Genomic DNA, 14,876 nt, shown 5'->3' with positions numbered 1-14,876 from the left:
TTTTGTGCACTTAGGTCAAGTTCTAATGTATTGAATTGTGATGATGAGAATTCATTCCTGATTTAGTGATGGCTCTAATACTAACTTTCGAATGAAGTCAGAGCAAATTGATGGAAGGATACTTGCATTAGTCCATTAGAGTCAAGGTGGTTGTGTTTTATTAGTAAAAGATTTGTTCTGTGATGCTTATGAAAAATTAAACAGTCAAATTCAGGTGGGATCTTCATTTCCTGTTGAATTGACATAATTCTGACATAATGGGAAAAAGAAAGCTCCCAGATTTCAGTTCTTCTCAATATTAACTCTTAAAACCCTAACGTCTGTCTCATTAACTTCCTGTGGTGCTTTCCAATAAGTTTTCCATTTTTGTGTCTCAGAAATGATTGTATTTTATTTCACCATCAACCCAGCAGAATCCCCAGGCTTCTAATTAAACATTTTCTTCCCAATTTTTGTCTTAAAACTCAATATCTGAATTCCTTGTAAATCCCTTTGCCCTGGCATATCTTTTATAAGGTTTTGCTCACCAATGCCAAGCAGTATATATAGATTTTTAGAACATAAAGCTTTGAATGTTGACTATTCCAAGAGAGCAGGTTTTCTTTAGTTTTAACATAAAAACAAAACAGTTGAATTTGAACAGGCACTGGGCAGAATCAATGGTAGTCTCCTGAAGGCCCTTCTGTTTTATGCCAGAGATCCGTTGGTTCTTTAAAAGTCTACACTTCCCGCCAGGTGATTTTAGCAGGACCTCTCTTCTTTGACACCCCTTGCATGCTGACTTCTGTCCCTCAGCTCTGTGCAGGTTCGCAGCCTGTCGGCTGTTTCTTCAACACCAGGAAATGCCCTCAGAGGAAGAACAAAGGCATCTGAGGGCAGGCTACATTGCTGGCATTGCTTCCTTCTTAGACCTTGTTGCCCTCTGGTGTCTTGAAACAGAATTTTAAGTTATTTTTTTATCATTTTATGCATAAGTACTCTATTTACATCATTTCCACCCCTCCTTCTCTCTACTCTAACTCCCCATGTCCCCTGTCTCACTGACTCCCTCTCAAATTAATGACACATTCTTTAATTATTGTTGCTCTCTCTCTTTCTTTGTCTGTCTGTCTGTCTGTCTGTCTTGTTCATTTAGTGTTCCCATGTATACTTATATACTTTGCTCACATTATTGGCTCACATGCATGTCAAAGTTCCTTAGCTATATAGATATGCTTATGTAGATATGTTTAAAGACTGACCACTTGATATTGGATAACCTGTTAGAGGACTCATCTATAGAGAAAACTGATTCTTCATCTCTCAGTCTATAATTCTTCATATAGGTGGGGTTTTGTGAGATTTCTACTAACCATATTGGCACATCAATGGGTATTGTCATTATATAGGTCTTTTTTAGACAACCGTATTCTTGACTCTCCGTAGTTGCAGCCTCCTTCTCGTGTCTAGAAAACACTATCTTATAGCAAGCATCCTGTTCCTCTTCTTCTTCAACCCTGTCACCCTTCTTCTGTGCATGTATCTGTTCGGGTCACTTATTCTCTCTATTTTGACTAGCTGTGGATCTCTGTAATTGCCTCCATCTGCTCCAAAAACAAGCCTCTTTGCTGAGAGATAAGAACTCTACTTATCTACAGGTATAAGGACCATTATTTAGAGCACACTTAGGAAGTATATTGATTTAGGAAAATGGCAGTAGAAGGTTCTCCTCTTGAGTCTGTGTCCCCTCCAGCTACCGGGAATTAGGTAGGTTTATTTTATTTAGTGTGTTTTCATCTTCTTGTCAGGAACCTGCCCAACCACCATTGCTGAATACAGACATTCCTATGTGGTTTGAAAATTCTGCTACCAACACTTGTGTGTTTTCCTGTTAGAAAAAGTTAACTTTCAGGGGAAATAAAAATGAAAAGGAGTTCCTTTGCTGTGTGAATATGGAAATTTTGAATTAGTGAAGATATTTAATGGCTGAGCCACCCCTCCAGAATTAAGATAAATGGTCTTGAATTCAGCAGGCACACTGTCTTTCAGAGGCTCTGTTTCCATGTGGTATCTCACAGTCTCACATCATAGCCAAGAGAAAGAACTACACTTGATTTTACTTATGGAAAATTCAAGTCATATGGGCTGGTCTTGTATAAAGCTGTGTTTAGCCCATCCACTCTTCAGACTTTGTGGGGCCTTTGCTTTTTCTAGGGACATGAGCTAAAGAAAATATTAGTGTGTTGGAAACTCATGGTTGGGTTTTTTTGTTTCTGACTCTAAATTTATTTTTCTATGCTATCTACAATTTCACATGTCCTTTGAGTAAATCACAAAGTGCCCATAAACAAGGAAAGGGGTGATTGTATTTCATGCACTTAGTCTGTGAATTGCTATCAGTCTCCTGATCAAGACTTTTAACTGATACAATTGAGACTAACTGAACTTTCAGGAAAATGTCACTACAAAGATTCCAGACTAAGGACTACCTCTTACCCTGTTTCCTCAGGGTGGTGATAATGGGATTAATCAAATTCAAGAAAGTCTGTACTAATGAAAAGTGTTGTGCTAAAATTGATCATTAATTTAGTCATCTGAGGTGAAATTCTACTATACCTGTTTGTCCATGAAGGATGATTATCACTATGAGAACCCTGTCTTATACTCACCAGATCCTGGCCACCTGCAAGGCTGTCTACAGAGCAATTCACCAGAAAGCTTCATTCTTCAACGAAGCACATACACAACGCAGGTCTTCTTATCTACATTTTACAATCCTCCTCAAAACAACACACACACACACACACACACACACACACACACACACACACACACACACACACAAAGTAGGTCTTTTACAGACCAAATAACTGGGGAGCAGAGAAGCCCATTAACTTCCATGGAATCACCTACCTCAGAGATCTATAACAAAGAAGACTGGACTCAAGCCTGCCATTTTCCAAAGCACTTGATTATTCTAGCATGTCTGTTCTATTATGTCTTGCTCATTCTATGTAAGCTAGTGTTAGTAGTATTACTTCAAAATAAAACCTCAGACTAGTTGTATAACTTTATTTCTGTCTCCATCTCTTTTTCTTTTGCTACAATAAAGTACAAAATCAGCATAAGGGACAAAGGGGCTTGTCCTGCTTCACAGTTGAAGGGCAGAATACATCAGGGGAGGACAGTCAAGGCAGCAAGAGCCTGAAGCAGCTCTTGGTTCACATTGTGTCTGCAGTCAAAGGGAAAGATTAATGGAAGAATGCTTGGCCCTCTCCATTTCCACATTCCAGATCTCAGCCAGGAATGATGCCAGCAACAGTGGATGCTTTTCCCTTCTCAGTGAATGCAATCAAGAAAATCCCACACAAGCATGCCCAGAGGTCTGTCTCCCAGGGGATTCTAGATTCTATCATGGTGACATACAAAAGAGACTAGACAAGGGCCAGAATGAAAGTGTCTATGGAGAACTGAGTGCCCACTGAGGTGGAATTTGCTTATCTGTGGACTTGGGTCAATGGCATTCTTTCCTGTATTCCAGAAAGCTATTGATGTCATCTGTTTCTGTGGACTCTCATCTTCCTCAGTTATGTGTCTCCTTCTTGATCTCTTTCTAGAGTCTTTTTTCTCCATCTCTCAAGTTCCACCTTTCCCTTAAACACCTTATATTCCCTTTAGAGGAATTCAGTATACATCTGTGACTCAAGCCACCCTGGTGACCAGGTTATCAGTAGAGACGAAAAATAAATGAACAGTAGGCTGGGATTTTTTTTTTTTTTTTACCAGAGGGTCCATTGGCATCAATAATGCACTATACACTGAGAGGAACTCGGTATTCTTCCCTCAGTTCTAAGTCTCTGTCTCTCCTCCCTGCACCCCCCCCCCCCGCCCCATCCCTAGCCTTTGTGAACTGGCTCTCACCACTAAGGTAATCAGCACTGATTTCTCATCCCTCCTTGCACTTTCTCCTAGCACTTATCAAATACATCCCCTTTGCTTCTGTTTTCATTGCTTCTGCCCTTTGCCACCTTAACATTTCCTTTTCCATAGCAAAAGACTCCTACTGGGCCTTAGTCCATCCCCTTCTTTGTTTTGAAGCAGGAATTTAACCAGAGAAGCCCAAAAGCTGCTCAACAGTTTTAGTTCAGGTAAATGTAGTTTCAAGCCTGTCCGACATATCCCCACTGTGCTGACTTCATTACCCACTTGATTTCCTTCATGTTAATCACCACACATTGCCTCCTTGTCAAGGACCCCAAAGCCTAGAAGAAAGGGAAGGAAAACTGACTTGGATTCTGATGGTTTTAGTACCATCCTCATCATCCATACACGATTATACTGGCACTGATAAAGACAGAAGCAGTATAAAGATATTAGAAGAAAAATGAATCTTGCGTATGGATCTAGAAAGTAGCAGATAGAGGATGGAGGCAAGGACCTTCCTGGGTAGAGTGATACCCAAAATCACAGGGCAGTGTCCAGGGAGGGTGGGGTGATTTCTTAGTCTCCATTTCAAATGTTGAGCAGGGCATAAAGCAGGCAGTGGTGAGATATTTGTTAAGTGAATGGTTGAGTAAACAATGTACTCTCCAGCAATTTATCTGGAGTCGCTGGGTCAGACTTTGCATCTCTAGTATGAAAGAATTGGACCAGAAATCCCTTGGGCCCATTCCCAGGCCTGCAATTTGATTTGCTCTCCTCTTTCTCCTGTACTGTAACTCCCTAGCCAGTACCACATTGGTCCTCAACCTGCCCTCCTCCCTGGTGCTCCCACATAACAGCTGCTACTGGTACCTTTGCAAGTTTGTTTGTTTGTTTGTTTGTTTGTTTAATATACAAGTTTAACAACCTCTGGCTCTTAAAGAAAGTGAGTAAATGAAGATGCCATCAATGAAAGGCACAAAAGCAGTAAATGAAACGTATGAAGGAAAAATGCATTTATGCTGGGACACAGAAGTATTCAATTTAGCAGAATTTTATGTGTAGCAGCACAGTGCTGTGCAGTTATCCACTGAGATCTGATACCTGAAACTTGTGTTATGTTTGGGCTTTTATCTTCTGACATTCAATCTTTGCTGCACATTTTCATTAGTACGATGCCTTTTTCTCATGGACCTACAGCTACCTGATAGCCCTGCCATTTGAGCAAGAGCTGTGATTGGTACACAGGGCAGTGGAGCTGCTAATCTGTGTGCCAGGAAGTCTGGGGCCTCGGGGCATGATCAGATTTGAGCTCTTCAGCTGCAGTGCCTCTGCTAACTGCCTGGATGGAGATGTGCTCAATTCAATTTGTGACAATTATCCTGAGAGAAGCAAAGGCACCAGAGTCATGCATTAAACCAGATCTGCAGAGAGAAATACTTGGTATCCATGTGTTCTTATCCTACAATTAGAAAAAAAAAAACATGATATGAAGGAAAAGAAATTAGCTAAGGAAAAGAGGCCAGCATGGGCCCCCACAGCAAGCAGTGCAAGTAAAAACCACAGTATTTAAGGAAGAAGGCTGTTGAGTCAGAGATATGGTAGCAAACAGCCTAGGAAGCTGCCCTGTACTATCTTCCCAAGTCTCCTCATCCTGTAGGAAGTGTGGTCCTACAGTGGCCTCTGGGCCAAGGTTGTCATGAAGACCCTGGAAGACATTTTGTTTTAGCTCTGAGCCATCTAGCCTAGCTAACAATGGAGTGCTGTGGAATTGTGTCATGTAGACATGTCATATGGCTTGGACCTTTGAAAATGATCTTAAGATTCTGGTAGTATCTTAGCCATGTTCCAGTTATTTTATAGACCATGAAAAGGAATGTGCTTCAATATAGATACAAAAAAAGGAAAAAAAAAAAAAGGACTTCTTTTTTTGTAGGTCTACAGCCCTCACCATGATTGAATACTTTCATTACTTTTGAAAATCAAAGTCACTAGTACATTTTGTATAGAGATGTAAACTGTTTTTTTCCCTCTTTTTCACTTATTCATCTTAGTGGTTTAGGTATTCCTAAACTGAAAGTTTAAGTAGTATTCAATAAGTATCATATACTATATTGTATACTTGTATTGCTTTCCTAGTGAAACTATTTTTAATTTAAATTAGAAACAATCTTGTTTTACATGTCAATCCTGGTTCCATTTCCTTCCCCTCCTCCCCTGCCTCCACCAACCCCCCAAGTCATCCCTTTCTGTGCCCCAAGGGGTTGAGGCCTTCCACGGGGGATCTCCAAAGTCTGTCATATCATTTGGAGCAGGGCCTAGGCCCTCCTCCGTGTGTCTAGGCTGAGAGAGTATACTTCTATGTGGAATGGGTTCCCAAAGTCCATTTGTACACTAGAAATAAATACTGATCTACTACCAGAGGCCCCATGGACTGCCCAGGCCTCCTCACTGACAACCACATTCAGGGTCTAGGTTGGGCCTATGCTGGATTCCCATCAATCACATTGGGGTCCATGAGCTCCCCCTTGTTCAGGTCAGCTGTCTCTGTGGGTTTTTTCAGTCTAGTCTTGATCTCTTTGCTCATCACTCCTCCCTCTCTACAACTGGATTCCAGGAGTTGGGCTCAGTGTTTAGCTGTGGGAGTCTGCCTCTGCTTCCATCAGCTACTGGATGAAGGCTCTAAGATGGCATATAAGGTAGTCATCAATCTCATTATTAAAGAAGGGCATTTAAGGTAGTCTCTCCAGCATTGCTTATATTGTTAGTTGGGGTCATCCTTGTAGATCTTTGGACATTTTCCTAGTGTCAGATTTCTCTTTAAACCTATAATGGCTCCCTCTATTATGGTATCTCTCATCTTGCTCTCCTCTATTCTTTCCCTGACTCAATCTTCCTGCTCCCTCATGTCCTCCTCTCCTCTCTTCTTCTCCCCTTCTCTTTCTCCTAACTCCTTCTCCCCTCCCCCCATGCCCACAATTAGTTCAGGAGATCTTGTCCCTTTCCCCTTATCCAGGGGACCATGTATGTCTCTCTTAGGGTCCTCCTTGTTTCCTAGCTTCTCTGGTGGTATGGATTGTAGGCTGGGAATCCTTTACCCTATGTCTGAAATCCATATATGAGTGAGTACATACCATGTTTGTCTTTTTGTGACTGGGTTACCTTGCTCAGGATGGTTTCTTCTAGTTCTATCCATTTGCCTGCGAATTTCAAGATTCCATTTTCTTTATCCATTCTTCAGTTGAAGGGCTTCTAGGTTGCTTCCAGGTTCTGGCTATTACAAATAATGTTGCTATGTACATAGGTGAACAGATGTCCTTGTTGTATGAATGTGCTTCTTTTGGGTATATGCCTAAGAGAGGAATTGCTGGATTGTGTGGTAGTCTGATTCCCATTTTCCTGAGGATCTGCCATACTGATTTCCAAAGTGGCTCTATGAGTTTGCACTCCCACCCGTAGTGGAGGAGTGTTCCCCTTTCTCCACATCCTCTCCAGCATAAGTTATCACTGGTATTTTTTATTTTAGCCATTCTGACAGGAGCAAGATGGTATCTCAGAGTTGTTTTGATTTGCATTTTCCTGATGGCTAAGGATGTTGAGGGATTTTCTCATTTCCTCTTTTAGGGTCTCTATCATCTTCATAAAGTTTTTTTTTTTTAAGGTCATTTTCTTCTGGTCATTTCTTCCATCTGGTTGTAATGTTCAGGTCTTGCTGGTGTAGAGTCCCTAGACTCTGGTGGTGCCATATTCATTTTTTTGTTGTTGTTGTTCTTGAGTGTGTTGTCTTCCCATCCTTTCTTCCAGTGGGTACAGATGGGGTTTCTTCCTCTCCTGGTGGGTACAGGTCCAAGGTTCTCTTCCCATGTGTCTAAGCAGGTCCAATACTCTGATGGGTCTCAGGGTTGGTGCAGGTGGGTCTGAGACACTCCCTGTCCTGGTGGATGGTGGCGTGACTAGCACCTCGATGTCAGCAGACTCTGGATGTCTTGGTCTGCCTGTGGCCAGTCAACCTGCCTGTGGTCCTCAGGCTAGGAGATCCCAATTAGCGAGATGTAAACTGTTCACTGCTCAAGCATGTTCAACATCATCGCCACTTTTAAAAAGATGCCAGCTAACTTGTACAATGGAATTCGTGTCACTTCATGAAGCAAGTATTCTATTCTGCCAAACCTGAATCACTTTGATATCATTTAAATAACTTTATAAGTTTAAAATATTAAAAAGATTTACAGTATTATAGTCACATCCAAAACTAGCATTGAGCTTATAGCCCTGCTTACTGGTTTTCTTTCAGGAAGCACTGATAAGATCTCTCCCTAGGGCTAAGGTGCCTGGGATGGGCATCACTTCCAAGTCCAGTGTATTTGCTCCTGGTGATAAGGGACATCTGCCAAGGGGTTGTCAAGATGGCCTCAGCCTGAAATTTTTCTGCCATCCATCCATTGGATGATTGGTTGTGACACTGTGAATAATTATTGACAGACTCCTATGAGCAGCGCTTGCTGCCGGGCTCTGTGAACGATTAAAGTCCTGCAGACACTGTGTCCAACATCACCTTCATCTTCCTTTGTTTGCCCTTTAGTATCTTCTCTTATTATCAGAGTCCTGCTATAAACCCATATTTGTAATAAAGAGTTCCTTGCTATTGACCTTAACTAGTCAGTCTCAAGTGGCCTGGGCAGACAGCTCAGCTTATAAAATATTTATAATGAAATGTTTGAAGCCCAGAAACCTAACACCATGACAAAGATTAAAAATTGTCTGAGAACAGAATTCCTTTTATCAGGAAGATCCTGGAAGAGCATCTGAGGAAGGGTCATAGAAGCCAAGGTAAAGTATGTGGATGCAGGTTGAGATGAAGTAGAGGAGACAGCAGAACGTGGTCTTTGGCCTGTGTACCTGTTCAAGAATGCTGCTGCTCCTCGTTAGGGGGTTAATAAATCCTTCTAGCATATGAGCTCTGGCATAATATATCACATCTGCATGTGAGTATATAAATCTATGATAATTCCTTTATTATCTGTAGTCCTCCATGGACCAATTCAAACCTTAGCTACCTGGCTCATGTTAGACAGGAAGACATATTGATGAAGATTGCCACCCATCCTCATGTTCTAATTCCCACTGTAGCCTTATTTCCACTTTCAGGAACGATTTCCTACCTGCCTGATCCTGTGCTTCTCATACACACTTAGCCCTATTCTTTGCATGTTTGCATCTGTGAAACTTAGGCTCACTTTTCAGGTCTGAGCTGAGCTATCACTCCACCCACAAGATTCCAACCCTAGATTACTACCTTTCTCAGCTATCTCAGTTTCTCCAGCTATCTCTATAGAGGGATAACATCTCCTCTATAAGAACACTAATCCTACTTATGAGGGCCCCCCTCTTGAGACCCAGTCATTCGCCAGAGACTCCACTTCCTAACAGCTGATGCCATTAGAACAGACCCATGGGCAAATTAGGGTTTAACATACTAAGTTTTAGAGTATACAAAGATTCAGTTCATACCAGGCACTTAACCTATATTATAACCAAGTAATACACATAAACACTTCATCTAGGTTAAAGCTTGAAACTTATACCAAAGTACAATGAGGAACTTATAGCTGGTAAAACATTGCCTTCCGAAATGTCCTGAGACTTCTAAGGACTGCATAGTTGATAGACAACTAGAAATAATTGTGCATAGTTTTTCAAGCTAACCCTGCTAACTCAGGAAGACTGCCACAAAATGCTTGTGATAAAGCCTTATCCTGAGTAAATGTGGGTACCCTTGTACTTGGGGCATAGATGTTTAGAATTGAGACTTTATCTTGATGAGTTTTTCCTGTGATGATATGAAATGACCTTCTCTGTCTCTTTTAATTAATTTTAGTTTGAAGTCTATTTTGTTAGATATTAGGATAGCCACATCCACTTGTTTCTCATATCTATTCGATTGGAAAAATCTTTTCCCAACCTTTTACTCTGAAGTAATGTCTTTTTTTGAGGTTGTGAGGTGTGTTTCTTGTACGAAGCAGAAGGATGGGTCCTGTTTTTTGTTTTTTTTTTTAATCCATTCTGATAGCCTGTTGATACTAAGAGATATCAGTGACCAGTGATTGTTAATGCCTGTTATATTTGGTTTTGTTGTTGGTGGTGGTGTGTTCATGTGATTTTGCTCTATGGTATCTCACCATAGAGAATGGAGCCAGTAATGAACTTCACATGATCAGAAACTTTGAAAAGTACAATGTAGCATGTTTGACAATATTGAAGGTTTGCTGTATTTTACAGGTATGATATTGTAGTTATGCTGATGATTTTAAGATTTACTATTGTTTGGGTAACTGATATTTGATTTAAAATAATAAGACAGGAAAGAAAGTAAATGGACAAAGATAAAGAATGGTCATTAATTAGTCATTGGGGTACGTATAGTATAACATCTACTTGGCATATGTTTAAAATAATGTACAATTTAAAGTTAAAATAAGGCAGTTGCCTCTCCTCAAAGAGCATGGATAGCTTAAGCTGAGAGAAAATGAATGTTTTTCATTTTCTTAGCAAAGCCAAGGTTTCAGAATGGCAGTTTATGGAATCTTCCCCTGGTGTTAGAAAAGGCTGTTGCAATTGTTCAGATGTGTCTTCTCTGACGTTGATTTGATTAACTTTCTGTAATACCCATTCAACTAAATGTATGTGTCTGAGAAGTATTTGTGTTTATTTTTTAGAATTGTGGAGAAGGGATATTATAGTGAGCGTGACGCTGCTGATGCGGTGAAGCAAATCCTGGAGGCTGTGGCTGTAAGTAAGAAATAGAGGCAATGGGTGTCAACTTTTGCTCATCTCTTGGTAAGCAATAGCAGCAATGTGTGTTAACTGTTGATCATCTCCTGCTGCAAAAGGCATCAAGAAGTGCAGGTGTGTGATGAGCTGTAAAACATAAGCAAAAGGGTATTGCAAGAAAATATGCTTAATTAATGCACATAACAAACAAGTTTCTCAAGTCTGAAGGATGAGCCACCCCTTTAGGTTTGTTGATCTACTTGCATTCTATTTTGAGTGCTTATTGGGCTCTAGCATTTTTACTTGTTATCATTTCCTTCCTCATTCTTTCCATTTATTTCTTTGTTGGCTTCTTTGTATTATTCAGTTTGTTTGGAAATGGAAGAAGGTTGAATAAGGTAAATATAGCCCTAAAGTGTACAGATTACTGCTTTTCCTTTAAGATAAAAAATTAATAGACTTGAAGAAAAATGAATCTGACCATCCTGTTTTTGAAGAAAAATATATCTTGGAGTAAAACCTTGTAAATTAATTGTGGAAGCAAATACACATTTATGAATATGTAATTTCAGAATTTGTTTTGATCTTCAGGCAGTTGTCTAGATAAAACAAATGTTGACTGTGCTGACTAAAATCTTCCAACATAGTCACTGGTTTCTTTTTTCCCCAATATTTACTTCTATATATTTATATGTGTGCATGCTTGTGTATGTCATAAGGTCAGAAGAGGGTGTCAGAGTCCCTGTAGCTGGCATTATAGGCAGTCATGAACTGCCTACCTGAGTGCTGGCAATGGAACTCAGGTCCTCTGGAAGAGCCGTAAGCCCTCTTAACTGCTGGGACGTCTCTCCAGCTGTGGTGACTGGCTGGGACACTTCAGTGAGTCATTTCTGAGTATAAAGCAAAAGCAAATTATTTTCTGAGCATTCCGAACAGATCTCAAGAGAGGATGTTCACCAGGATTAATTAAAAAAATCCATACACTCTTCCCACATTAATTATTATTTAGTTAGTTATCATGTGGAGTCATCCAAAGTAACAAACCCAAACGCATATCCCACTAATTTCACCCACAGGAATAACAAGTGTGGATTGGGGAGTGGCTCTGTGGGTATAAGAATGCTTGCTGGGTAAGAAAGAAAAGATTTTAAGTACCTAGTACATATGTTAAAACCCAGGCTTTGCCTCTAGCTTCAGTACTGTGGCTAAAAACAAGAGGGTCCTGGTAATTCACTGGCCAACCATCTGAGCAGAAAGAGGGGTTCACTGAGAGATCCTGTCTCAAAAGCAATATCAAAGATGGCAATATAATTCAGTGGCTAAAAGCATTTGCTACCAAATCCCAGGACTTGAGTGGAAGAAGGAAAGAACTGAACTGCAAGTTTTTCTCTATTCTCCACACATACTTTATGACACATGGTGTACACACACACACACACACACACACACACACCAATCAAACAACTAATTTTAAAAATATAAAAGAAGGAGGTGAGCAATAGAAGAAGATATTTGACATTCCCTGTGTCCCTACATATGCTTACATTGGTATTTCCTCATATATACATGAATATATATATCACACATGCAGAGAGAGAGAGACCGGCCCGAGGGAGAGGGAAAGAGAATAAAAGAAAAGAAAAACACTGGAAAATGGTGTCATAAAATTTAACTCTTTGTGTACAATATCAGTCCTGGTTACACAGATATTGAATATCAATTCACATTTTCACTCTGCACAAAAGCAACCATATTCTAGATTATGTTGTCACCCTAGTTTATTAGGCTAGCAAACTTGGGAATGGTTCTCATTGCTCCTGTTCTCTGCCAACATCTACCTTTCAACTACAGTCAAGTCTCCCTTCCATTGTCCCTGAACCCAATCCCATTTATCACAGTGAGCCTGGTCTTCTGGCTTGTGTTTCTAAACCATGCTTTTATTTGCCTCTGATTCCTGCTCTTATGTCTATGTCTAGAGTAACTCATGTAATTACTGGCTTTGTTTTGTAAGGCCTAAGTTCAATAATGGCAACATTATGTGTCTATTACTTATTTTTAATCTTTGAATCTTTTACTGACACACACACATATCACTTTGCCCAAATAAGGCAGGCAGCAGTTAGGAGCACTCTGGGAGTCAGAGCTGAGTTTGGTTTCTACCAACATGAGCTTGGGCATATTGATAAACCCCTAAAGCCTTAGTTTCCTCTTCTAAAACTGGTGTAACGTTCAGCCTAACATGGTTGTGTGAAAGGCTGAGAAAATATACAAATCAGAACCATGTTCAAAAGAGCAGAGCAATGCAGACTCATTCAATTGATTCTTTATTTGATGTTGTAAATCTGGACAAACAAAAACTGATTGCACAGTTACGTTCAACTCATGAAAATCCAGTACATTTTTGTATGTTTAATATATTACACCAACTAAAAGTTTAAAATCTGGGTGATTCGGGGGTTGTGTATGCTGGGTTCTCTGGCGGGTAGGGCTGTGGGAGGGCGGGTCCAGCTGGTCTCTTCCCCTAGCCTGAGTGGGATGGTGAGTGTCAGCGACCCAGACCCTCTCCTAGTTACCAGAGAGAACCACACTGAGTTGGGAGACTTGAAGCAGGATCTCGTTTTTTTCCAACAGGCAGAAACTTATATAGGATTGAGGTAGGGGATGGGAATCTTAGGATGGGGTAAGGTGATGTGGGGAGTAGGGGCCAATAATATTCCACCAAGCTGGCAGGTAGCTAGACGGGGGCAGTCTTACATCAGGCCTTGCTGAGTCACCCCCATGTGGAGGTTACAGGCCAGAGACAGGTCGACAAACGCTAGCCAGGCTCAGGAGGTTGCACTGGGCGTCACGTCCAAGCCTTTTTAGACCCAACATGTGTATAGCTGTTACAGGTGAGTCTTGGTCAGCCTCCCATGTGAGGTATTTGCAGTTTAGTAACGGGCTTTGTATTCTATTTTTTATGCCGTTTCCAGCTCCATCATCTGATGTTGGTACCACACAGGTGTTTTTCTTTCTGGCACAATGGCACATGTTCTGTATTATATGGGCCACTGTAGAGATGTGAACAGGAAAGACACCTGTGTCCCTCCACATAACCCCTTTTCTCATGCTCTTCTATTGACAGGACACTTTTTTCTTTTCCAAAATGGGATAATCTTCAAAGGAATTTTGTTCTGCATGATCTTACTCTTCGTTTTTGTGAAAGTAACAGAATACACACAGCAGGGACTGGGTTTCCTGGACATTTACAGAGTCTGTGAGGAAACTCAGCCGAGTAGCTGGAGCCATCAGGACCCCATTGAACATTGAACTGTCTTCTCAGGGCTTCTGTTTTCCAACTTTCCTCATCTCTTGGGCTCCAAGAGTCACGTGAGGGTAGCATCTTGTTCCTCTATTAACATGTCGCCATACAAACCTTTGAGTCTTCCTCAAAGTAGATACAAATATCATGTGATCTTCAGTCCAAACTCTAAGACAGAAACTATGTTTGGCTTAGCTTGAGTCAGAAGACCCTTTCTAGTCCAATCTGCTCTGCTCAGAGTGAGAACTGTGTTGGGTAATGTGGCCATAGGGTGGAGAATGTATTCTGGGGTGTGTGGAGTGTTCTGGGGAGGGGGGTGTTTCTGAGGGAAGCTGACCACCATTACTGTCCGTTCTGCTTCTTTTTCTTCACTGCTAGTTCTTAGTATTTGTCTCCATTCCTCATGGGATGTTAAGTTCTAGTTGCACGGTGGTCTGTTATATGCTTTTTTTTTTCTGCAAACTGCATGAGGCTTTATTGTTGTTTAATGAGTGTTATATGCTTTTATAAGATGGTGATTTCAGGACTGGAGAGATGGCTCCATGGATGAGCACTTGCTGCTTTGCTGTGAGTGGACGTGAGGCTGGGAGCTGGAGAAGGATAAGGGAATTACTCTTGGTTTGCTTTCTGTTTCAATTTTCTTAAATACTATTCCTAACTATGTGACTCACCAAAATAAGCTCTTACACTCTGCAATGACAGGTCACTCTGGTGGCTCTAGTTGATCTCTTGGGCAGTTTCCCCAGTGCTCTGAGGACACCTCAGTTACATCATCACTTGCTGGCTGGTGTTTCATTTTCAGCCTCATGGGCAATTTCTCTGGGCTCATAGATACCACAGCACCAGCCAACAGTGAGCCTTCACCTTAGGGGCATAAATACTTTAATCACCTAAGTTACCATTT

The 14,876-nt window shown here is 40.9% G+C and overlaps 1 protein-coding gene across 1 annotated transcript in view; it reads left to right on the top strand.

Moving 5' to 3' along the window:
• Camk4 (calcium/calmodulin dependent protein kinase IV) overlaps nucleotides 1-14,876 on the top strand; it is a 220,829-nt gene that overhangs the window by 147,481 nt on the left and 58,472 nt on the right. Inside the window, exon 5 of the mRNA XM_027400689.2 lies at nucleotides 10,617-10,689. Coding sequence (XP_027256490.1) covers nucleotides 10,617-10,689 — 73 coding nt within the window. The remainder of the gene's footprint in view (nucleotides 1-10,616; nucleotides 10,690-14,876) is intronic.

This window comes from Cricetulus griseus, chromosome 2, assembly GCF_003668045.3.
Source record: "Cricetulus griseus strain 17A/GY chromosome 2, alternate assembly CriGri-PICRH-1.0, whole genome shotgun sequence".
NCBI classification, from domain to species: domain Eukaryota; kingdom Metazoa; phylum Chordata; class Mammalia; order Rodentia; family Cricetidae; genus Cricetulus; species Cricetulus griseus.
The sequence above is the reverse complement of the archived record's forward strand: the minus strand, read 5'-3'. Positions and strand labels throughout refer to the sequence as shown.